The sequence below is a fragment of the Oxyura jamaicensis genome, chromosome 2 (assembly GCF_011077185.1).
Source record: "Oxyura jamaicensis isolate SHBP4307 breed ruddy duck chromosome 2, BPBGC_Ojam_1.0, whole genome shotgun sequence".
Taxonomy (NCBI): Eukaryota; Metazoa; Chordata; class Aves; order Anseriformes; family Anatidae; genus Oxyura; species Oxyura jamaicensis.
In genome coordinates this window covers 85,322,887-85,347,803 of record NC_048894.1, presented here as the reverse complement: position 1 = coordinate 85,347,803, position 24,917 = coordinate 85,322,887, and the positions used below count along the sequence as shown (strand labels likewise).

The window sequence follows — 24,917 nt, the reverse complement described above, 5'->3', positions numbered from 1 at the left end:
CTGGAAATCCTGGATGATAAAGATTTTGAGAAACTGGTTTATCCTGTGGAGATAAGCAATCTGTATTTTATTCAGCTGTAGTTTTGAAAAGCTTAAGTAGGGTTGGTATAAAGACACCTGGCCATATGAAGATAAGGTGGTTGCACAAGTAGAATTTAATCTGAATTTGGTCTGCAAAAACTCTGCTGGTAAGTGAGACATGGTTTGACATTGGTACATTCCCTATTAGGGGTCAGCTTAAAACTTTTTTATAGTTACCTTTTCTGTTTCTTTCAGGCTCTGGTACATCAGTATTTTACTAATACTATAGTGAATGCATGATATTGACCATCATTCTTAAAGCTAGTTTCCCTTATTGAGATTGGCACTATTTAGTTCTTCCTGATAAGAATAGAGTGGGCTGACCAGTTGAAAGAGAGTTAAGCTTTATTCTTAAGGCTTCTGAGCTCTAAGTGTGAATAACTTTCTGGTTACTGATATTAAATTAAGATGATCTGATCACTGTCACATTATTTCAGGAAACGACGTTGGCAGAAGCTCTTACGGTGCCATGCAAGTGAAACAAGTTTTTGATTATGCCTACATTGTTCTTAGCCATGCAGTATCACCACTTGCAAGATCATATCCAAATAGAGATTCTGAGAGGTAATTAGTTCACTTTTTGAATATTGTTTGTTTGTGTAATTATTTAGGAATTGTTTTGATCTAATCAATAAAAGGAATATTGCTATTTATTGTTCAACTGCAGCTGTATTGAAATCTGCCTAGAAATTTAGGCTGGCTCAGTGCTGTGAGTATGCTCACAGCTACCTTCATGTGTAGCCCTGAAATAAAGACAGCATGACAAAACAGGATGATTCATGTCGGGTTCTGTTAGTGTGGAAGGGACCCAAAGGGTAATTGGTCTTTCTACAAACATTCTGCCTAAAATATTTCAAAGGAAGGACTGCTGGTTTTAATGTTTGGTATGATTTCTGTGTCAGTACTATGGTGGAAAAATGGGTGTGAACCAAGTTTTATATATAAAAAACTAGATGACAAGGCAAGAAATTTACCTTGTTATTTAATATGTGCTCCCATAAACTGTTCTAAGAGGCTTGATGTGTAGCTAAGCTGTTAGAGTCAATTTAGTTTGGCCATAATGTTAGAACTGCCATTAAAAGAATACTTCCAGATGTGTCTAGATTTTTAGCACAGTTCTTCATGTCTTGAAACACTGTGCAGCTTATTGTGTTCTCAGCTCTCAAGCTGTCTTCTTTGCCAACTTTGTTTTTTTTGTTGGAGGGGGAGAAAGAAAAATACAACATGGTTGACATGCCTTTTCATTCATGTATCTGCTCTAGCATGTGGTATTTAATTCTAACCTTCAGTACGAATTGTTATGTAAGTATAGGTAGAACAACTTAGGGATACCTGAAGTTTTGCTTGTCTTGGGCCCTGATCTTCAATGACTTCTCCGTGGTTCTTCAAAAGATGTAGTCATTCTCTTATGGGGTGCTTGTATTTATGTTAGATATCAAAAAGTATGTTTGCATGTGCATTTAATGCAAGTCTCAGAAGTTGTCAACATGTATACTTACTGTATTAAGAAAAATGTTTGAATTCTGTCACAGCTTCAGACATCAGAAGTCCCAGCAGCTGTGTTTCAGGAGATGTTGTACATCTGACCTGTTTTTCTGCTAGTTTGGGCTGTGTGTGCCAGTGATATCTGTGTCTCAGAACTTGTCACACTTGTGACTTGCCATTTTATCAGAAGGAATGGTGTTGTAAGAGGAGCAGCTCTCCATGAAGTCCTGGTTTCAAGTAGTTTCCCCAGCACCAGGACCTGTAGGTGGATGATGTGCTGTTCAGTACCAAGCTTGTTGCAAAATCTCAACAACGCTCCATGTTCTGTTTCAGTTTTTAGTTAAACTGAATGTGTCTGGGCAATCCAGGTGGCTTTCAGATCCTTCTTCTGCCTGTTAGGCAGAGTTGTCTAGTCTTGGTATAAAGAGTTTTTCCAGTGGCCTGACCTAAAGCCCTAGCCCTGCAGGAGCCCTTTGCTATGATCCATTTTCTCCTTTTTCTAGGCTTCTTGTTAGTGGCAGGTTAAACTGTAAGCAGTGGAATTTCTTTAAGAGCAGTGATAGCTGTGTGGCATTTTACTAAAAGAATCAATAAATACTAAATGAACACTTGAAAGGGTAGGAGCTTGCAAGATACTAAACACACAGGCTGACTTGTTCAATGTTGTCATAACTGGGGCTATTTTTTCCTTAAATGTGAAGAACTGTTCCTGGACTGCCAGGTGGGTTTCAATTCACTTCAACTTTTTCCGGGGAAAACTATGTACATCTTGTGTATGCAGTCCTGTTGTATAGATGACCATCTCAGTAGCTTTCAAATGTTTCTTAGAGATCATTATTGCCCTTTTTCAGGGTCTGTCTAACTCAAATGAGCACAAGCCTAAGGTAATTTAAGGCTTTTTAGTCAACTGCTGCTTCTATTCCCTGTTTCAAAAAAAGTCAGATTTTGGTCCTTCAGCATAGGTCTTATTCTTGTCAGTGTTCTGTACTAACATAACCCTCAGAACACTATGGGTAAACTCAAATTACTCTCTCCAGTGTCCTACTGAAGCTTCCAAATACAACATTTGAAGTGTCCTGGGAAATAAAAGCTGTCATTTGTCTGACCTTCTCATTGTGTTTTGGCTCTAAACTGAATGGAAACAGTGATCAGCTGAGTCCTGAAGGTAGTGGCTCAAAGCCTCAGGAATTACCTTAACTCTTCTTTGACCCTGGTCATCCTCACGTGTTATTTTTCTAGAATGCCTCAGGGAAAGGTCAGTAGTTCAGAAGATTTTTTTTAGACTAAACTGATTCCCATCATCTTGGAAGGAGAGGTTTTCCTAGTAGGAACTACGTTATACGTTGTCTAGCCTACCTATATGTGGACTATATCCTGTTATGAGCTCAACTTCTTCTTTCTCAATCTTCATATTCCTGATTCTTGCCTTGAATCAGATGTAGTGACCCTGCAGTCAGAAGGTAAGTCAGATGAACTCTGGTCTGAATGAAAACAAATACATCAGTACTTATGTCATCTCAAGAAGCTGATCCAGTTTGCGTTGTGGCTACTTGATGGGCATATCAGAAGCAAGAGAAGCAGAAGGATTTTTTTGGGGATAAGATGGAAGAGTGGTATTCTGTTTGATAGCCATAAATTATGCTGGAAATACATATCTGGATGTGACATGAATTCATCCTTGGGGTAATAACATGTCTGTAGATCAGATGTTGGCTTACGTACTAGCTTGTCATATGGTTGAGGTATGAATATGTGCTCAGACTGCATCTCTAAACAGCAGCATAGCCATATGCCTCCGTATATGGGAGCAGATGTCACATGAAATGAGGAATCACTGAATGGTTTGGGTTGGAAGGGGCCTTAAAGATCACTGAGTTCCAACCCCCTGCTGTGGGTAGGGACACCTCCCGCTAGACCAGGTTGGCTAAAGCCCTATCCAGACTGACCTTGAACACTTCCAGGGGTGGGGCATCCACAGCTTCTCTGGGCAACCTGTGCCAGTGCCACACCACCCTCAGGGGAAAAAATATTTTTCATATGTAATTTAAATCTACCCTTTTCTAGTTTAAAACCAATACTCTTGTCCTATCACTTTGTTTGACAAGAGTCCTTCTCCAGTTTTCTTGTAGGCCCCCTTGATGTACTGGAAGGCTGCTGTAAGGTCTCCCTGGAGCCTTCTCTTCTCCAGGCCGAACAACCCCAACTCCCTCAGCCTGTCTTGGTAGGAGAGGTGCTCCAACCCTCTGATCATCTTTGTGGCCCTGCTTTGGATTTGTTCTAATAGGCTCATGTCTTTCTTGAGCTGGGGCCCACAGAGCTGAATGTGGTACTCAAATGTTGGGTCTCATGAGAGCACAGCAAAATCACTTCCCTCAACTTGCTGGCTGTGCTTCTTTTGATGTAGCTTAGGATGCAATTGGCTTTCTGGGCTAGAAGCCACATTACTAGCTCTTGTTGAGCTTCTTGTCAACCCGTATTCCCAAGTCCTTCTCCTCAGGGCTGCTCTCAATCCATTCTCTTTCCATCCTTCATTTTTGCTTGGGGTTGACCTGGCTCAGGAACAGAACCTTGTGCTTGACCTTGTTGAACCTCATGAGGTTTGTGCAGGTCCACCTCAGACTTGTCAAGGTCCCTCTGGATGGCATCCCTTCCCTCCAGTGTGTCAACCGCACCACACAACTTGGTGTCACTGTCAAACGTGGTGAAGTCTGTGTTGCTGACGAAGATGTTAAACAGTGCTGGTCTCAATACTGATCCCTGGGGAACACCACTCATTATTGATCTCTACCTAGACATTGAGCTGTTGATGGTGACTTTGAGTGTGACCATCTAGCCAATTCCTTACCCACTGAGTGATACATCCACCAAACCCATGTCTCTTCAATTCAGAGATGAAGATATCATGCGGGACAGTGTCAAATGCAAGTCCAGGTCAGCTGCTCTTCCCCTATCCACTAATGCTGTAACCTCATCATAGAAGTCCACCAAATCTGACAAGCATGATCTGCCCTTAGAGAAGCCATGTTGGCTGTCACCAATCATCTCCTTATTTTCCATGCGCTTTAGCATAGTTTCCAGGAGGATCCGCTACATGATCTTGCTGGGTACAGATGTAAGACTGACTGGTCTGTATTTCCCAGGCTCTTCCTTGTTTCCTTTTTAACAAAAATGAGGGCTGTGTTTCCCCTTTTCGAGTCAGTGGGAACTGCCATAACTTCTCATCTGTGATGGATGGTGGCTTAGCAACTTACTCTGCCAGTTCCATCTAGACCTATGGGTGTATCTCATGAGGTCCCGTGGATCTGTGCACCTTTAGGTTCCTTAGATGGTTTTGAACCTGATCTCTTCTTACACTGGGTGGTCCTTCATTCTCCCAGTCCCTAACTTTGCTTTCTGGGGCCTGGGCTATGTGGCTAGAGCTTTTGCCGGTGAAGACTGAGGCATAGAAGTCACTGAGTACCTCAGCCTTCTACATATCCTAGGTAATGAGGTCTCCTCTTTCCTTCTGGAGAGGGCCTGCAATTTCCCTAGTCTTCCTTGTATCGCTGATGTACCTATAGAAGCCTTTATTGTAGCCCTTGATGTCCCTGGCCAAATTTAATTCTAATAGGGCTTTAATTCTAATAGAACTTCGAATGGAAGTCAGATTCTGCTGTGATGTGTCCTTTCAGTATAATAACAAAGACTTCTGAAACCTTTCTTTAGCTCCTAGGATTCTAGATTTCTAACCAGTTCTTCCTTACTGGAGCCTTATGAGTGGTGGATGAGGGAAAGGGACTATTACGCCAATGGGCCAGAGTTGCAGGAAGCCTTGGCAAGGTTTTGCTGCTCTGTGTCTGGAATTGTCATTTGTAGGTGACAATCTTAACAACAATAGTTTTACGCCATGAGTAAAGTGTTTTATCCACCTCTGTGCTTGAAAGCTGTTTGGTCTGTTCTTAGTCCACTAACTGCTGGCAGGCCTGTGTGTTAGATTTGCTTCTGGTTGGCCAAGATAGCTCCCAGTACTGTCAAAGGGAATGCTAAATTTATCTACTAGATCTGCTGATAGAGTTCTGTCTGAACATCTTATATCTGAAACAGTTCTTCCTCTGCTTGGTGTCGTGAATGCTGGGTGGTGGCCATCGCTAGAATGCATGCTGTCTCCTGAGGTATCAGCAATACCAACTTTTCCTATGCAGAGTATTTGTCTGGCTAAATGTTTTAGATTTTTGTGCTCAAGCAGATCTTTCTCAGATGCTTATTAGTCTGCTTTTGATGGTTATTCTTCTAGTATCAGGGCGATATTTCATAAAATAAGGCCTACCAAACAGTTATCTTGACTGTTCTTTCACAGACAGTATGTTGTGTTTTTTTCCCTGTTGTGGCACTTTTTCATGTAGAGCTTTGGTGGAACATTAGATAAGGGATCTCACTGAAACTTGCATCAGCAATCTGAGCCTTTAAAGAGTTATCTTAAGATCCATTTGCATCATGGTTGTGCCTTAGTGACAGCTAGAAAGTGTTCTTGTGAACTCAGGGCTTACAGTTGAATCAGCATTAGTGTGAGAAAGCTGTGTGGTGTGGAGAAGTGTAGATTCTAGGCTCTTTTAAAATAAACTGGGTATGCAAATAGCTTGATTCTGTTTTTACTATTTGGTGATAATGAGGGAAAAAGTATAAAGGTGCATCTTTCAAAGGAGAGCTGTCTGGCCAGTTAACTTGCTGTTTTTCCCCCTTTCCAAACAAACATCTTTGTATAGTTGTGGGAATGTTTCACTCTGGCCTCAGGCAAAAAAAAATGTGGAATTTACTCATAATAGAGGCTGGGTAGGTTAATAACTACTCCTTGTTCCTAAGCATTTGCAGTGCTGAAAACAGATAAAAACACGTTTTTTAAACACTTACTTTTTTTAAAAAGACCTTTGACCCGATGGATGTGCTTGAGTCCCCTGGGTAATGAAATGGAAAAATATCTGTTCTGATCACACCTGCTTCTTGTTTTTTGCTGTTGTATTAAGCAGCAATGTAGACTTAATCAGCTTTTAGTTTCTGAAATTGGAAACTAAATCGGCTCTTTAGTTTCTTTTAATTTTGGTGTGCAAGTAATGTAGTATGGATCTGACTTCAAATTCTTGATAAATAAATAAATTTATTATTTTTCTGCCTTTCTCCCAAAAAAACGAGAGTTTGGGGCTTCAAGCTCTGTCATCTACAAAAGGAGCTAGTGAGAGAAGAAATTTCCAGGCTCTTTATGCTCAACTCTTCCATAGGTCTCGGCGTAGCCTTAGTTTCACCCTTTACACCTGTGATACCAGGCATTTTTGGTATAGCAGTCTACCACAGATTAAACAAAATAAAAATGCCATCTTACATCATTCATTTTCTTTCTGGTATATGAAGGCATGACTGCCAAATTACTGTTGGGAATGTACCACAAGTAGCTTCAGGCTTGACAAACTCCTCTTCCACAAGTGTTATTAGGTCCATTATCATTTTTCTGTTTTGAAAACTACTGTTGGTAATAGCCGTGAAACCTATGGGCCAGTAGAAGTTAAAATCTGCTGGAAGGCATGCTCAGATGAAACAACAGCGAGATTTCCTCCTTTGTCCAAGTGCTGAAGAGACAGCTAGCATTTGTATGTTTGAGTTCTATTTTGGCATTGCTGTCTGGGAAACTGCAGCTTCAGGGACACGGCTGATTCTCTGTAGTATTGATTGTCCTTGTCTGCAGTTCTTGAAAGTTACTCCTCTGGTTTAACGTACTCTTTGACAGTAAGAAAGCAGCATTGCTTTAAGTATTTAAAATGCTATTACGTTGTGGGATTGTACGTTGACAAAATACTACTGTTTTGTTCTGTTTCTTTTTAATGTGCACTACTTAGCTATTGAGCTATAGTTTCCAAAGAATTCCCTATGGTGACAATTGTGTCAAAGCATTTAATTCTGCATGTAAAATTCAAGATGGTTTTCCATCATGCATCATTGCTTTTATCTGCATTACACAGAACAGTAGATGATACTCATTCTGTCCATGACAATTGCCTTCACCTATTGGACTTGTAACTTTAAATAATGTCATTTGGTCCAATGTTCGCTTAAAGTGCAGGGCTGCCTTTTTTGATACTGACTCATCTTTAAAGTTGGAAGTCTAAACGTGGAACAGGTAGTATTTGGTCTTGCAATGAATTTGTAATCCCTAATCCAGAAGGAGAACTGTTCTTCCTTTTTAAAGAGTTACTCTAAAACGACCTAGTAAAGGTAGCGTAAATGCATTTAGGCTATGTATGTCCCTCCTATTATATGCCTCAAATGAAAATTCCAATAAAGGTACAGTGTATCTTTATGATATGAAATGAAGAATAAGCTTTATTACAACAGTTGAAGATTTTTAGAATTAAAATAACTTTACATCTCTTCTAGATAATAACTTTTCACAGCTCACTTTTGTACGCTAGTCAGTCCTTCATGGATCTTGATCTTGGAGTTTATAAATTATTTCAGCTGCCAGCCACTATTGAAAGGAAAGCTTGGAAGTTAAACCCTTAAACCAGGGCACAACTCCTCCTCAAAATGACATACACTTCACGTATCTGAAAGTTGAGAAAATATATTGTAAAATACTGCTCTGTACTTGTTGACAACTGGTCACAAGTTAGGAGGATAATAGGGACCAGGTCAGCTTGTTCTCAGAACCATGTACCTTTTAAGAATTTCCTTAAATTCTAACTTATTTGGGTTTTGGAGCCAGTGTCTTCTTTCTACTACCTCACGATCCATGGTACTTCCTTTATAATTGTGGGGGTCTTTGACGATGTCTTGTAAATCTGTAAAGAAGGACTACTGAGAGTCTTTCTATTCAGTGTGATGATCATTTGAAGGGGCTGGGACATCAATATTTTCAGTGCATCCAAAAACTCCTAATTGAGATTCAGTGAAAAAATGCTTCTTGTCTGGGGAAATGCAAGAACATGTAAATTGCTTTTATCAAATACACTATCATCTGCATGTATATTCTTGATAATTAAGATGCATTCCATTTAGAAAGAGTAAAAATCTTACCTGTTTCAGCGCTTGCATGTTAGGAGGGTGGAAGATGAGTAATATGCTAGTTTAAAAGTGTGATTCTTCAGAGACCCAAATGGTGATCTAAGAAAATGAAACTTCAAAAATTCTTTGGTTAGGGATATCTTAAACTGATTTAATGTAATTTTATTGCTTTTTGAAATGCTTGCAAGTATGTAACCAACAGTCTTTAATACTTAATTTAAAAATTTTTTTAGCACATTAGGTAGAATCATCAAAGTGACCCAAGAAGTGATTGACTACAGGGCCTGGATTAAAAAGAAGTGGGGGAGCAAAATTAATTTATCACCTGAACTTGGTAGGTATAGCAGAAATCTTTGAAACCAACTAAATCATTTTTTCTTGCATTTGATGCAATTCAAAATACCCATGCCTTGAAATTAATTGCTCTTTCAGGTTTGTAAGGAAAAAGTAAAAGGGATTTGTAACTTTCTAATCCAAGACATTTTCTGAGGCTGTTCTTCAGTTTGTTGCCTTGTTAAATGGAAGTTTAGACTTCAGGGTTCATATGTTGTATTGTGTTCTTGATTGATACTTATGTTTTCTGTTAACAGATAATAGGTTGAAAATAAGAGACCAGATAGCTCCGTGCAATGGAGAACAGCAACAGAACAGAGACTCTGAACCATCTTACAACCAACGCTTGGCTTTGTCACTAGCTAATACACAACAGTTATCCTCTGGCTCATCTGCATCTTCTGTATCATCACTCTCCGGCAGTGACATTGTAAGCTTTTTTTAAATTTGTTAAACTATTAAGCAGAAATTATCATGCCATTCAAAACCTCAACTAAAACAACAACAGTTAATATGATACTGTCCCTAAGATGCTATAGCAAATTAATAACTTTCTCTGCTCAGAAAAATTACTGAAATTAAATATTTTTCATTAAATGAAATGTGTCTTAATTCCATCCTAAACCTTCGGTACCCTTTGTGGTAGTACTTAGATGTAATAAGATATAAAGCACCAGGGGCTAACTGTAGCTAATTAAGCAGAATAATAAAAATCTTTTCATATATCTTCCTATCAAGAAAAATCTCATTGACAATTTCTAGTCCTTTCTTCCCACACCTCAGATTGAACATATGACTACCATGTCTTGCTGTGAAGTTGAATAATATCCCATAGTGTTTTCAGCCAAGCAGTCAGTTCATGCTTTAGTGGCAGGAGGCCCTAATACGTAAAGTTTTGATATCAGCTTCCTTGTTGGAAAGTGCAGTTTAAGTGACTGCTAGGCTTATTATAATTTTCTGAAAGAGGAGACAGACAGTAGTCTAGGTATGTTCCTAGAGTCTTAAGAGTGTCGAGTGTTTTCTTTTGGTATGGATTTAAATCAACAAAGTTGGCTGTGGAGATCATAAACCACAAACTTGTACTGCATGAGGCACTCATAAATCAACTGGATGACTTTGTGTTAGGTACGGGTGTTGATCGGAAGAAGATGTGATAGACAGTTAAGTACAACAGTGAGTAACTGTGGATGATGCCAAGAGAGGTCCAAGTACTTTTTTCTTGTCTGATTTCAAAAACTGGTTAAACATGGAATTAAAAGTTGGGAATTGTATTTAGTGAAAACTTTTGAGGGACAAATGCATTCACTGTATGTCCTGGTTGCTTTCTGTAATTCCTTAACACTCTTGAACTTTCTGTGTTGAATTGTCTTTTCTACCTCCAGTAAATATGGTAAATGCATGAGTTACAGAATTTGACAAATGAGGGGAAAAAAACAGCATGATGCTTGGCAGTGATAATGTTAGCCGTGCTCCTGGTTTGAGTATGCCAGTGAAGAAGATACTGCTGTAAGATAAGTTTTATGAGAAAACACAAATATTTGCTTAATATTTTGCACTCTAAACCTAACTGGGGGGAGTGAACAGTTAAGACTTTCCCCTTAGGTGTCCCAGAAGTAAATATAAGTGCAATTCTTTTTAGAAAGATAGCCTTATGCTTGTGTACTTGTGACAATTCCTATTTTAAGCCCTGGTCATTTATTAGTATTATGACCTTTAGGCTACTAGCATGTTATATTAGTTTGCAGTGGAATGTCAGGTTTGACAAGTAACTGATGAGTTTGTCCTACTCAGATATGTGAGGATGAACAAGTTCTGGTTGAGCAGTTCTAAACGGTACCTAACTCAGGAAGAGAAACCTGTTCTGCTGCAGTTGAGGAGGCTCTGTTGAGTGGTCTGGTATAGTTCTATGCCCAAGTTCCAGCAAAGAAGCATCTAGCATGTGTGAAAATAATATTTGTGCGAAAACTTCTGGTCACGCTGCAAATAGGTATGATGCAGTGAATTTTAGTACTAGTTTCAGAATGGGGGAATATTGTGCATCACTGTTAAAGGTATGTGTGGTCTTAGATCTAATGTTGTGGAGAATTATTCTTCAGGGATGTTTCATTATTCATTTAAAGTTAAATACTTTTTGATACTGAAGACTGAGAAGATGCAGATTGTAAATCAAGTGCAGGAGATCAGGAGATACTAGACTGACAATCTCTTCTCCAAAATTAAGATTTCTATTTCAATAGCAAGATAACCATCCCTATGATGCTGTTATTCCCTTAAGTACAGTCTGCCTCAAGACATGGTTTCTGGAGATGTGTTTTGCATGACTGCAGGCTAACTTTTAATGTGTATCAACTGTAAGAGACTAGATATCAAATTAGAGGGACTTAAGTGTATTTGCTTTGTTCTTTATTGTGAAAGTTGACTGGTCATAGTGATCAGCTGCGCCTTGATCTTGCTGGGACCTGTCTGGCAATATAATAGAAGTCAATTCCTTTTGTATGTTGAGGAAGAGGAAGTAGACTTGGCTACTTGTGGCGCTACTGGGTAAGATTGCCTCTCTCAGAACTTCATCTTCTAATGAAAGTCAAATACTCCAGCCATCCACTCTAGCACAGAGGCAGTTGTGTTCTGCAGCTATCATGTTCCTCTATATGCTGACCGTAAGTCTAGAGGCCTTGCATATATATACTCATCAGTATGTCCTGGAAGAGGTATTGGCAGTGTATGTCAAGTATTCAAGCATTATCAAATCAATGCAGTATTGCTAGTAGAGACCCTAGATTTTTTAATTAAAAATTGTAGCTCATGTTATCTACAGCTATCGGTTGTATTACCGTATGCTGTATGGTTTTTAAGGATTTGCTTCACTGAAGTCTTGGCAGCATTACAGATTTTGCCTTAGTCCATAAGTACGGTTCAGCAGGTGAATGGTCAGAGCTTCTGGTGACTTATGGGTGCTTGAGATAACATGGGTTATAGATTTGTTCCAGCAGCAACAATAGAACAATATTAGGCTAATAAAAGGGATCTTTTTTTTTCTAGAGGCTGGATTAGTGTAGATCAGAGCTAACATTTAGAAATTAGCCTCAAATTTTGTACGTACTTGTCAAGTGTAGGGTTATAAAAGCTTAAAGCTATTACCCAGGCTTCTTTCTGTTCCTTCTGCTGCTTTCCTTCCTTCAGGAACCATACTGGTAGAACCATGCTGTTAATAACCTCTCTCAAATGAGAGCTTGTGTACCACTGAGGAATGTGAGAACTGCCTCCTTCAAGGACAGCTTTCTCTCTGTGTATATTGTAGATGTATATGCATTTCCGCTCTCAAATTCACTGTATCAAGTTTAGAAGGATGATTCCTTTTATCTCTGCAGGTCCAGGACTATCTAGTCAGTCTACAAGGCCCAAAACTAATAACAGGACCTAATGCGACTAAACCATATTTTTTTTTCAAAAGTAATCTTTTATGAATTTTCTAAGGAAGCAAAAAGCTACTTACAAAATCCCTTAGGCTAGCAATGTCTGGCTGATGAAATTCTAGTTGCTTTGTCTTTTATGAAAGCCCTAGCAAACTGAAATCTGTCACTTGAAGAAAAAGCTTTCATAAGGTGCAGTGAATTTCAGATCCAAGTCTGCTTAGTAGTGAAATATGACTTCTGATATCCCTCTTGCTATCAGAGATAGCTGTTCAGTTTATGGATTTGTCATACTACACATGTCAATACAGACCTCTAACTCTCACTGACGCTCCGAATTATACTGCACTGCAAAATAGTACTGAAGTTCCCATTCTATTATCTCAGCTCTGTGTACAGTGTAAATATTAACGAACTGAGCAGGAGCAAAATGAGGAACACTGGAAATGAACCTATGAACACAAAGAAATCTGGTTATCAGAACATATTCGGCTGCACATTTTTTTTCTGGCTTCTCTCAATTATCAAACTGATCCATGTAGTATGTCTTTTTTTCTGAATGAAGGATTCTGCTGTGCAGGTATTTAGAATACCATATGCTGCACTGGTAAAAAGGCAGCATTTATTCCTCTCCTACTCTTGCCCACAGGTAAGTTTCAAAATACTACACATTCCCAACAAATGTTGCAGTGAATAATTCTGCTGGTTGTACATGTATCTTCCTTTGAAGATGCTTTATAAATATCTTTGCCATTAAAGACAGCACAATGTGTGAGCTTCTTTTCTATGGGAGTACAAGTCAATCTGCTCCACAATACAAAATAAGCATCTGGCATCAGGAAGTCTCATTTTAACTTTCTTACTGAGTTAGTGACTGCTATGAGAACCTGAAACCTGATGAAGTGAGCTATGTTTGTGTTTGCCTCTCTGCTAGCTCAGGCTAGTTGCAGATATTGGTCTGAGAATCTGAGCAGTAACCAAATTCTTCTTGAAAATGAAGTTTACTTTTTTCTGGGTGCTTTTGTGTTCTGGACATGCGCTCTGCAACTGCTGACCTGAATTTCCAGTTGCATTGTGGAGAGCCTCCTTTTAGTAGCTCAGGGAAATCCTAGAGTTGTGCTGGAGAATGTCTGCCTGATAAACAGTCTCTGCCAAGTAAAAATAGTTACAGGTATGTTTCTCCAGCCTCATTTTAGGCTGATATAACCTGTGTTAAATTTTCTCTGCAGTTTGATGCTGTTGTGCCAAATAAAGCTTAGCATTTAATGCAACAGTGGTAACTGCATATCAGTAACTGATGTAACTGATCACAGGAAAATTTGAAAGCTGTTCTTGTTATCCTATATATATATATATATATATATATATATATATGTATACGTATTAGATATATACGTATATATAAATATATATACGTATATATCTAATGGATACATAACCTCAGATCCAGTCCAGCACAATCTCAAGGTTTGGTTAGAAGTTTGGATCTAAGGAATATCACACGCCTTATCATAAAGTGTTTTTGGTGGTACCTTTTGAGCTTCTCTGACAAGATTCTTTCATGAAGAATTTGGAATTCTCAAGACCATACAGTCATGCCAAGATAGTGGAAGTTCCAGTGAACAAGGTACCTGCGTAGTCTGTTCAACTTTCTGAGCTTTTATGTATGTTCTTTCATACTGTTCCTGAAATGTTAGCTTTAACAGGTGATGTTCAGGCTTTATAATAACATTTTGTCAGACTGTCACTGCTTGATCTGCCCACCATTCTGCCCCTGTCAGGGGATACGCCAACCAGTTCCTTAACTGTTTTGTGGAGCGTATCTTTTCAGTGTCTTCAAGTATTAAGTATTCAGTACTGTGATCAGATACAGTTCTGAGAGTAGTACATAAATGACTGATACTCATTACTGCTATCATTCTGCTCAATGCGTACAAGATGCACGCTGACTTTGGAACAGTCATTTGCTGTGCAGTGTTTGTGGCTTTTGTTACTTGGGCTCAATGTGTTTAATGAAGCATCACCATTTCCCCTTCCGCTTAGTCAAGGGCTGTGAAGTTCAGCTTATTGACAGGAGCTGTTCTATATTACTCTTCAGATAGAGGTGGTACAAAACATGACATTCTGTCCTGATACATGTTGCTTTTTTAAAGGGATTAATTTTGCAGGTGTAAGGTATGTGCTTTTCTGCAGGAGAGGGATAAACACTGATGAGACTTCAAAACAGCTACTGTAACAGCTCTTCGTGTAGCCTTGGAAAATCTGTTTAATGACAAGGATTAAATTTGTAGGGTTCCAATTAAAAATGTTTGGGCATTAAGGGGAGGCCTAAAAAAATTCTCAAAGAGCAGGAGCTGCACAGAAACTTACTTATTTTACCTTTCTTCTGTGATTATTCTCGTGCCCTAACTGAAACAACCATTCAAATGCACGTGGACAGTATCATGTGGTAGAATGCATATCCTATCTTACTCTCCTTTCCCCTTCGTAAACAAATAAAGGGAGGCAAGATCTCTTAAGTAGGCAACTCAATCTTGAGTCTTTCAAGATAAAGATCTTTCAAAAAAGATTTAAGTTTCCAAATAAAGCAGTCAGCAACCTTGAGCAGTGTCTGCCCCTCTTCCCTCCTAAATCCCTTAGATTCTTTTCCCTGTTCTTGCTGTGCAGGCTTCTGGTAAATTCTAGACCAGAGAGGAACAAATTTTTCTAGTGCTGCTCTTGCCTGTTTATTTTCCCTTTTCACCATATTGTCCCATGCCTTGTTTTTGTTTTCTTAATCCATATTCTTATGTGCTGTTTTATACTGTTTGGTGCTCTCCTTCAGTTCTTCTGTCTCAGTTGCTTGAGCAGTCTTTACTTCAAGTGGATATACATAGTAAGACTAAACTTGTGCAATGCTGCAGGAGACACAGTTTTGAACACAATTATAAAATCATTTAAGTTACTCTAAGCGACAAAGGGCACAGAGGGAATGTGTGTATCAGCAAGTAAAATTGGATTTTACTGCTGTGATGTCAGTGAGGTAAGGAAAGAGAAGCACACAATTTCTTAAAAAGCTCTGACTACTTTTGGTGCCATGGGCTAACTGTATTCTTACCATATTTTAATATTAGCTCACCTGAAAAAGGTGCCAAAGCCATTTAGGATGGAAGAAAACCTAAACTGAATATTGATATTTTAATATACTGTGTTCAACTTGCATTAATAAGTCTTACAACTTAATGTCTAACTTTGAAAAACATTTACATGCAAAATGTGAAATATTACTGTACTCCTAACAGTGCAGACCAACTGAAAGCCTGTGAAATGGAAGTATTAGGGGTAATAACAGAAGCTTTAAATAGCATGTTTCTGGGATATTGTGTTTAAGGTGGTTTATTTGCAATACAGCAAATATTGATAAAAATAAGCAGTAAGTTGACAGTCAGACCTGGCAGAAAATAATGTGGTGAGGTTAAAGGGGCATGGTGCTTGTATTTAATCTTTGAGATGCTAATTAGATTAACTTAGTTGTCTGTCTGTAAAACAAACACTAATGGTTTTGGAGGATGCATATTTTTTTAGTTTCCTTATGTTGTGTATTTATTCTTTCACTTTTTTCCCCTCCTGTTAGCATGACCAAAGTATTTTGCTTTTGTAATGCAGTATAACTGAAGGCAGATAAATCGACCAATTGCATCTTACCAGAGGCTGTTTTGTACTGTTTATAGGCTGGCAAATGGAAATAGTGCAATTTCATTGATGCAAATTCACTATCCTGTGACCTGCTGTAGACATAGAAATTTTGTTCATCTCCATTCTACTTTATTATACCAGTTTACTAAAGTTACGGCTCCACCTACCAGAAAGGGAAATGGCACAAGCTTGCATGAAAGAAATGGGATGGGGGTGTAAAATCCATGAAATCACCTTGGTGGAAGTATGTCGGTTTGTCAAGCAGAGTTACGTATGCTAGGCTAAAACCATTCAAGCAAAGAGTGTGCTTTGAGGTTTTGCTTCTGTTGTTGCCTGAACTTCTGTGAAATGTCTGAATTTTTCTGGTGTTACTTTCTGTTCTAAGGAGTGTGGTGTTTCATTGCTGAGCCAATCTGCTAGTTAAATCTTGCTAGGGCTGATTCCGTTCAGTAGTTGCTCCTGTTTTCCTCCTTTTTCTCCACTGGTGTTCACCTAACCTTCTGGCGAGATGATTTGGAAGGTAAGGCTAGAAAAAAGGAGATCGCTGTTTCTGTGGCTCACCTCTGAATTGGCTCATAATGTCAGATGCTACTGCAGGTACAATGGAGAAAGCAACAACAAAAGAAGAGGTGAAAGATGTAAGAATGATAGCAGTTATCTATTAAATCACTTCAGCTGCATTGTTAAAACTGCACATTGAGAGGAGCACGTGGAAAATCTCTATAGTGTAAACTGTAGGCACCAATTCTCTCACTTTCAGTTCCTCTATTTTCAAGATCCTTTATTTTCAAAGATGCAACAATTTTTTACTGAAGTAGCAATTGTTCTCACAGCTTCCAGTTCCTAAATGTCGTAGGAAAGAAATTTAACTAGTGGGAGAAGGTTGGAGAATAGGAACCATAAGAGCATCTTTGCCAAGATCTCTGTAGTTCCATCTTGGATGTGTATAGGAGACAACCCAAATCTCTCACACTAGCAAGAAACTTGCATTCTTTTGTTACAGTTTTGATTTCTGAATGATGACTTCTAGGATAGCTACAGACTTCTACCTCTGGGCAATTAAAACAAACAAAAACAAACAAAAAAACACAAATCTTGTTTGGCCTCAGCAATTTTAAAAGAAATCTTGGAAATGTGAAATTTCTAAAATAGTAGCTGTTGGGAAGTTTGAATTGACAGACTGTATCATGAAACAAAGCAGAAAGCTTTACTTTTTCATGTGTTTAGAATCATGGAAATGATACTTTTGAGTATAATTGAATGCACATGAAATTAGGGGAAAGCAAGCTATTATGCTGATGGGTGGATGTACCTATAAACTTTACCTTGTATCTTAAGCCTTGAGCTATAAACGGAATTTAAATAAGCTCTTATGTCAAGACCTAATTAGTAAGGGACTTCTGGAAAGTAAATATTCTCTTGCTAATGAAGACCTGGGATATTAAAAGGGGAGGTGCATTCTGTACAACAACAAAATTGTTCTGTTGGGGAAAAAGGTTTGCTTTTTTGCTTTGTAAGATTGCTTCAGTTCTTCATCTTTGGTATGATTCTTGTTTCAGTTTCTGTCAAGACAGAAAGCTGGGAATCATGTTACTCAAGCAAATTGTGGTTAAACGTGAGTTCATCAGTAACATTTGCAATTCCAAGACTCTTTTATACTTTATCTTCTTACCAACAGTGAGGTAAATTGAAGAGTCCTCATTAATCAAGACTATGAATAGTAGAAATCTTCCTTCTGGATACTGTATTCTTAAGGAGTTGAAATTGATTTGAAGAGTTCTTTTTTAAATGAAAACTTTCCAGTAAATTTCCACAGACTTCCCTGACAGTCTGTGTTTCCAAAAGCATCTTTTTAGGTATTTTCCTTACAGGGTGAGGGGATCTGATTGGCATTCATAGCAGTACTCAGGAGATCAAGAACTTAGCTGGGCTCTTAGTACACCCTTAGTACAGCCATTTTAGCTTCATCCCTATATAATGTGCTAAAAGCAATATAGAGACATTTTATTCCTTTGTTTTACATACATACTTTTAGTGTCTGAAGCCATTATGCTGGTTAGGGTCAGAGCTCTTGTCTTCCCAAAGTGAATCTGAAGTGTTGAGTGTTTACTTCTAGGTTTCTGAGCTTGCATAATGCTTCAGGATTGTGCGCTACACTGAAGAGTTCTGTCCAGAAGACCAAATAAGACTTGATCCCTTAGTGTAGGTGATGAATGTGAAAATCAGTTTTGATCATGAAGGTTAGTCTTTGAGGAAGAAAGGTAACATTCTACTTTAGAAAAGGATTTTGATGCTGGTAAGTTGGCCTGTCAGATGACTGTAGTAATTCTGTTAGCTATCTAAGATGACCTAAAAATAGGAATATAGTCTAGGTGAATGGGATACGTCTCAGTAAATAACACTGAGGCAGAAGAATGTACCTGTTACAAAATTATAAGAAAGCAACACAAGCTGCCTTGTACCAAAGCTTATGTAGTCCCAGTTAAACCATGTGACTTTTCTTTCATCTGTTGCTGCTTCCATGCTGGAGAACTTCTTGCTGGACAGAAAACTGCCCATATGGGACACTTCCCATTTAAAAGATTTCTTCGTGATTCTTCCAAGGGCCTAATGGCATCTAAGCAAAAGATAGAGGAGGCTCTTTGGAGAGTGCAAAACTGACCAAGCAGCAGTTTCAAAGGTTGCATCATAGAAGCTAATGCATTGACTTGGATAGACAATAAGATCCCTTCCCCCTGTATTTGTTCACTAATGGCTACTATGCATATTCTCACAAGTTGATCAAACATGACTATCCCTCTTTTCCCTCATTTTGTAAACTTTTTAATAGCTTCCTGACAAGTAGGGTATAAAAAAAAAAGCTTAGAAATCTTAAATTTTTGCCCCTGTACCTAATTTTGAAAGCATTCTTAACTAATTATGTGATAAACTTCTTTGTAGAGACCTTAGTCTGGTTAATCTGTTGTAGGATGAGGGCAAAAAATTGCTAGCTCTTCCAGGCAATTTGCTTTGCATGTGCAACTAAGCTAAATTTTTTGAATACTGCTACGGCCTGTAGTTGCCCGCTGTGAACATATTAGATGGTAAACATCTGTTCTCATAACATAAGAATTAAGTTTCTGCCCAGATTCTTATTACCTGTATGGTCTGTCTTTTCAGTGCATTCATGATGCAAACATTAAAGCACTTCTCAAAGTCATGCAGTGACTTTTACCACCAGTTGAGCTTGGGAGAGCAGATCCTTTCTGCCTTTCTTTCTATAACTTAGTTTTTAGAGAACACAACTTTATATGGACCAATGAAGAAGTGATTGTTTTAATAGCTGATACTAGTATCAAGGGCTGTTTCTACTGTGGGAATTCAGTTAGGATGTAAGTTTTGCTTTATAGTAATTTGTTGTTTCAGCTGCTTAGTATTCACAACTATCAGTGTGTCTTAAATGATCTTGTGTTTTCCCCAAGAAAGAGCATTAAAATATCTTGCTGTTTATGTTCTTTAAAATAGTTGCCTAGACAGCCTGTTCTCTTAACTGAAAAATCTCATTTGCAAAGCCATAGGAGGGCAAGGATTAGTAGTGGACACCTATTTAATGTTTGCTTGGTTTTAAGTGAAGAGTTCTTGTTTCCAAGCAATCAATTGCTGGAGGAACAGAAATAGAATATTTCAGTAATCACTTAATATCAGATTGATGATCAGTTCATCATCCTTGATGATCTGAGCCAATAGTGTCTTTTAATTTGGTAACTCCTAAACTGCTAATGAGTCAAGTGTCTCCTGCTAAGAGATCAGTCTTTCCATTATTTTCAAGCTCAGAATACTTTGGAGTTAAGGAGGGAAGAAAGTAAAAAGCAGCAGTAAAAGGTAGGGAAATGTACCTTTTTATTACAACTGTGTTAAGGTTTAAAAACATTTTTACAAGGTCTGTGTTCAAGTTGTATTAAAAGGCTGCAGTCTTCGAGTTTCTCAATTTAAGACATAATTGGTCACTTAAGAATTGAGGCAGTCAGTTTAGTGTTTAGAGGAACTACTGAAATATGAAAACTCAGATTTGTGCCTAGCTCCTTGGTTATGGGTGTTGAGTACTCCAGACACATAGTGTTAACATCAGTATGACTCTGCTTATGAAGCATGTGTAATTCCTGTGGGTCAGGCTGGAAGGAAGAAGAATAAGAAAATTAGTAATGAATTTCCATTACAGTATTTCTTTCCATAATTCTACATCAGTCTTGTCGTCCTTCCTTCCCCCCCTCAATTATTCAGACTTCCAAAGAAAAGTGATGAGAACGGAAGTCTTAACTAGCAGTTAAGTGGGTAACTGTTGCTTACATACTAGTCTTGACTAGCAGACCATCATCTCCTTGTTTCTTGGTAGGTGGAGCCTTAACTTTGCTGTTGCTGGGTAGAATGGGAGACTATAACAATTACAGTGAGTAACTTTGCTGTATGGATAAGTACAGTCCAGAATGCTGTTCAGAGGACTCATTCTGTCGTGACAGCTGAAACTGTAGTCATTGTACCACTAACAGTGTCACTGTTCTTGTTACATTTTTCTCCAGCCTTAGTTCCCACCCTTTAATTTTAATTTGGTTGAAGAGGTTTTATTTGGCTTTAGTTTGAGCTGGTTGGAACTACAATTGCCATAGACCTGTGACATTGTCTCCTTGATGCAGGCTCAATTAAACTTTTTCTAGATATGTAAAATAAACATAGTGCTGGCTTGTATTTTATTTTTTTTTTTACCACTGAAAAAAAATCTTAAACTTTACAGTATTCACATGAGTTGGTATTTGGCTGCATTTTCACATGCATAGTCTGTATATGCTGTACTTTCTGTAAAGTTGCTTTTCTTTTCCCCTTTTTCTCTGCCAAAAGGATTCTGATACACCACCTTGCACAGCTCCTAATGTTTACCAGTTCAGTCTGCAAGCACCGACTCAACTTATGGCCAGTTTACCACCCGTATTGCCTATGCCAAGTGGTAAACCCCAATCTGCGCCTACGAGAACCTTGATAATGGCCGCCAGTAATCAGGTATGAGCCAACGAAATGGAGCAACTTTTTCTTGAGGAAGTGATCTAGTCAGAAGAGTAGATCATTTGTGCTGTGCTGACAGTCTAAAAACCTCTGAAGATATTCTTCATATAGCATGTGCTAACTCTCTTGTAACCATAAAACTTATCTGCCATGTCAGAAGTGCGGGGAGAAGGTTGGGTGGGAAATGTTTGTATTTGAGATTTTTGGAGCCCTTCCTCAGCTTGCTGACACCTAGGAATGTTGATTGGAGTGTTAGACATCTCTCTTTAAGCTGTATTTGATACTCATGGTGCCTAAACTAGTGGGATATTTGCAGATCTCTAGGCTGTTTAACCTCCTGTTCTTAAAACAGAAGCTTCTCATAGGTGGTACATCTGTAAGCTAGTGTTTTAATCTGAACTATTTCTGACTTGTCTAGGTGTGGTTAGTGACCTTGATTTTGAATGGCTAGAACAGATCTGACTATACCTGTAACTTTTTGTAATATGTTTTAAGGGGAGAACAAAAAGAGTAGGCATGTGTCCAAGAATTCTACCCGAATACTAAATGTGCTTAAATGTGCAGGGATGCTGTGTGCTATTGAACTGGTATTTTAGCTAATGCATCTATTACAGAGCAAGGATAAGAAAAGTCCTCAATTTTTTCTGACAGCCTTGGTGCTTCTGTCTATGGGAAAATACTCTCATTTTGATTATTAAAACTACTAGTCAAAACAGGTGCCTCATGAACTTTTAATTCAAGCTGTGGGTAGTACATTGCCTTGACATTTTGGTCATAGAGTCATAGAATGGTTTGAATTGGAAGGGACCTCAAAGATTATCCAGTTCTAATCCATCTGCCATGGGCAGGGACACCTTCCACTAGATAAGGTTGCCCAAAGCCCCATCCAGCCTGGCCTTGAACGCTTTCAGGGAGGGGACATGACACAAGATGCATCTGTTTCAGTTTTGAGATTTCTCAAATTTTTGAGAAATAACAGAATAGTTGAGGCTGAAAGGGGCATTGAAGTCATCTAGACCAATCCTCCTGATCAAACAGCAGGTTGCTTAGGGCGTTGTCCAGTCAGGTCCTTCAAGGATGAGGACTCCTCATGCAACTCCTCAGTTCCCCTCCAGACAACCTGTTCCAGTGGTTGATCATGCTTGCATTTAACAAGTTTAATCTTAAATTTGTGGTACGTCCTGTATTTCTGCTTGAGCTCACTGCTCCTTGTTCTTTTACTGGGCATTCTTACTGAGAACAGTGTTACTTCATCGACTTTACAGCCCCTCATTAACTGTTTAGACTCATCAGTAAGATCCCTCCTGCCCTTAGTTCTTCCTGAGGCTAAATAATCCAGCTCTGTTGTCCTTTCCATGTGCGACAAATGTTTCAGAGTCTTATCTTCATGGACTTGGAACTCACTTCAGTATGTCCACATCTGTCTTGTACTGGGGAGCCCAGACCTGTACAGAGCACTCTGGGTGTGGCCCCACCAGTTCTGAGTAGAAGGGAAGGATCACCTCCCTCCACCTGGCAGTCATACTCTTCCTAATGCAGCCTGGGGTGCTGTTGACTTTTCTTGATGCAAGGATATATTGCTGGCTCATGTTCAACTTGTCTACTGGAAATCCCTGGTCTTTTCATGTCAAACTGCTTTCCAGCTGGTGTACTGGTGCGTGAAATCATTCCTTCAGGGACAGAGTTTAATATTTCATTTAGAGTTCATAAGATTCCAGTCAACTCATTTCTCTAGCCTGACCAGTTCCCTTCTTATGACAGCACTCTTACGTATCAGCCACTCCTTCCAATTGCTGGTGGTTACTGTTGCATTATCCAGGTCACTAATGAAGTTGTTAATTAGTATTGGCCCTGGTATCAACAACTGGGATGTGCCACTAGTTGTTGATGGACTCTGTGGTGCTGGTCGAAATACTTTGAGCCTGGGATTTAAGGGTATACTTTTCATTCAGCTTGTGAGTTTGATTTTTATTTCTAGAGATGGTAACTGCTACTTGATACAGAATTAAAAAAAACAACAACAACAAAAAAAAAAACACCAGGGCTTAAAAAGCTGGAACTTTAGATGAATAACAGAAATCTTATCTGAACGGCTTTTTCAGTGTTCAGTTATAGCAGCACCAAGTTACCCAAATTCTTGATAGTTGCTACACAAGTATTTATGTTAGGCACTTTTACAGAAATCTTTTTCACCCCCTTCTTTTATGAAGGTCATGTTAGTGTCCATCTGCATACTGCTTGTGTTCTACTAGTTCTTTGCAGGCAGGTAAATATAAAAGGGGCACAGTCTTTGAAAACTGTTGATCTTATGCTCTCCCTAGCTATTCCCTCAGCAGTCCTCAATCATCTACCAAGCTGACATTTGTATCTTAAGGCATGCCTTTTGTTTTAATCTTCTGAATGGTAAACCTGACTTCTCTCCCTTTTTCTCTCTTTACCTGTCCTTTCCTATGGATGAATCTTACCTAGGCAGAAACAGCTTACTTGAACAGGACCTTTTTGTGTTAGTGAGAAGTCAATAGAACCATATTTTGCTATTTTAGTGTCTGCAATCGAGTGTTCATATGAGTGTATGATCTGAAACTTCTGAAGTTTAAAATAGTTCTCCTGTTTTATGCTAAACTTCATGTAAAATACAAGCTTAGTCTAGTTTGTTCTTTTCATTAACAACTATATCTGAAGAGGTATCTTGGAGTTTAACTTCCATCAAAATGACAGCAAAACAGAATCTAGTTTTTAGGCATGCAGCTGTTGGTACAAAACATGTTGGCATTGAGTTGACTTGGTTGTGAAGAGGCAAGAAATTTGGAGCTTAGCTGGAATTTGGAATCATGGAAAACAACTGTTTTACAGCATTTCCTTTGGCTGGTACTTGGCTGTCCTTTACTAGCTTGTACAATACACATTTGTACATATTTAAAATTGGGAAAATTTCAGTGCCTTTTCCTTGACAAGGATGTGCGCTTTGGGTTCATGTTAAATCAGGAATTTCTTGCTATCTACAGTAATGGGGATGATGATTTTTCTGTACCGAATTTAGTGAAAGTTTGTATTACATAGTAGAAATGTTCTTTTAGATAAACTTTGTGAGCAACCCAGTCAAAAGTGGGAACTGAAGTAATTCTACACAGAATATTATAAATGTATGCTTTTCATCTGCAACTTTGTGGAGTGTGATGGATCTGGACTAACTTAATAGCTTTCCTCTTACAGTTGATATTACTGAAGAGCTACTAACGTCCTGTAGGCTAGTATATGACTTTTAATAGGCTCATCTCACTAGCTCTCCACTGGAATTAGCAGAAGATAAGGTATTTGTGTGCATGTCCTGGTCAACAGAGGGGACAAAAATTGAAGGTCTTTCCCCTAATGGAGAAGTCAAATTTCCTTGTCATCTTGGCATGGTATATGTTCTGTGCAGTCCATTCTTCCTTTGATTGCTGGTCACTTGAAAAGTCACCAATGAAGACAGAAGAAACTTGGTTGTTCACAACTTTTTTTTTGCTACCTGTTTTTTGTTTGCCTAGCACACCTTTATCTTCTGATATCACTGTAATCCGTTAGCTGGTCCCAAAGTCAGATTGGTTTAAATATCAGTATATGCATTTCCTCTATGTTTTCCTATTTACCATATTGACACGAACTCATCATTTGGAGAGTGTATGAAGTATGGAGTACGAATTCTGTCTTCTGGTAGTTTTATTTTGACTCACCTCCAGTTTTTGAAACTCGACATGAAAAGATCAAAGAGTATTTGTATTTTGTGTCAGATTCAACTTCACTCTGTACTCTCTTAGTTGCTCAGGGAAATAGGCCTTCTGATCTCTCACCTTCTGATCTCTCAAATACCAGTTTATCATTGAACTACCC

General features: G+C 38.6%; 1 protein-coding gene across 4 annotated transcripts in view; it reads left to right on the top strand.

Annotated features, from left to right (window-relative positions):
- The window catches only part of TENT4A (terminal nucleotidyltransferase 4A), a 63,745-nt gene that overhangs the window by 30,562 nt on the left and 8,266 nt on the right, over nucleotides 1-24,917 (top strand). For 2 of the 4 annotated variants that reach the window (XM_035317812.1, XM_035317811.1), the window contains exons 9-12: nucleotides 519-645; nucleotides 8,829-8,929; nucleotides 9,186-9,358; nucleotides 20,886-21,044. In XM_035317812.1, the coding sequence (XP_035173703.1) occupies nucleotides 519-645; nucleotides 8,829-8,929; nucleotides 9,186-9,358; nucleotides 20,886-21,044 (560 nt within the window). The remainder of the gene's footprint in view (nucleotides 1-518; nucleotides 646-8,828; nucleotides 8,930-9,185; nucleotides 9,359-20,885; nucleotides 21,045-24,917) is intronic. The other 2 variants (XM_035317814.1, XM_035317813.1) reach the window with 1 other exon arrangement.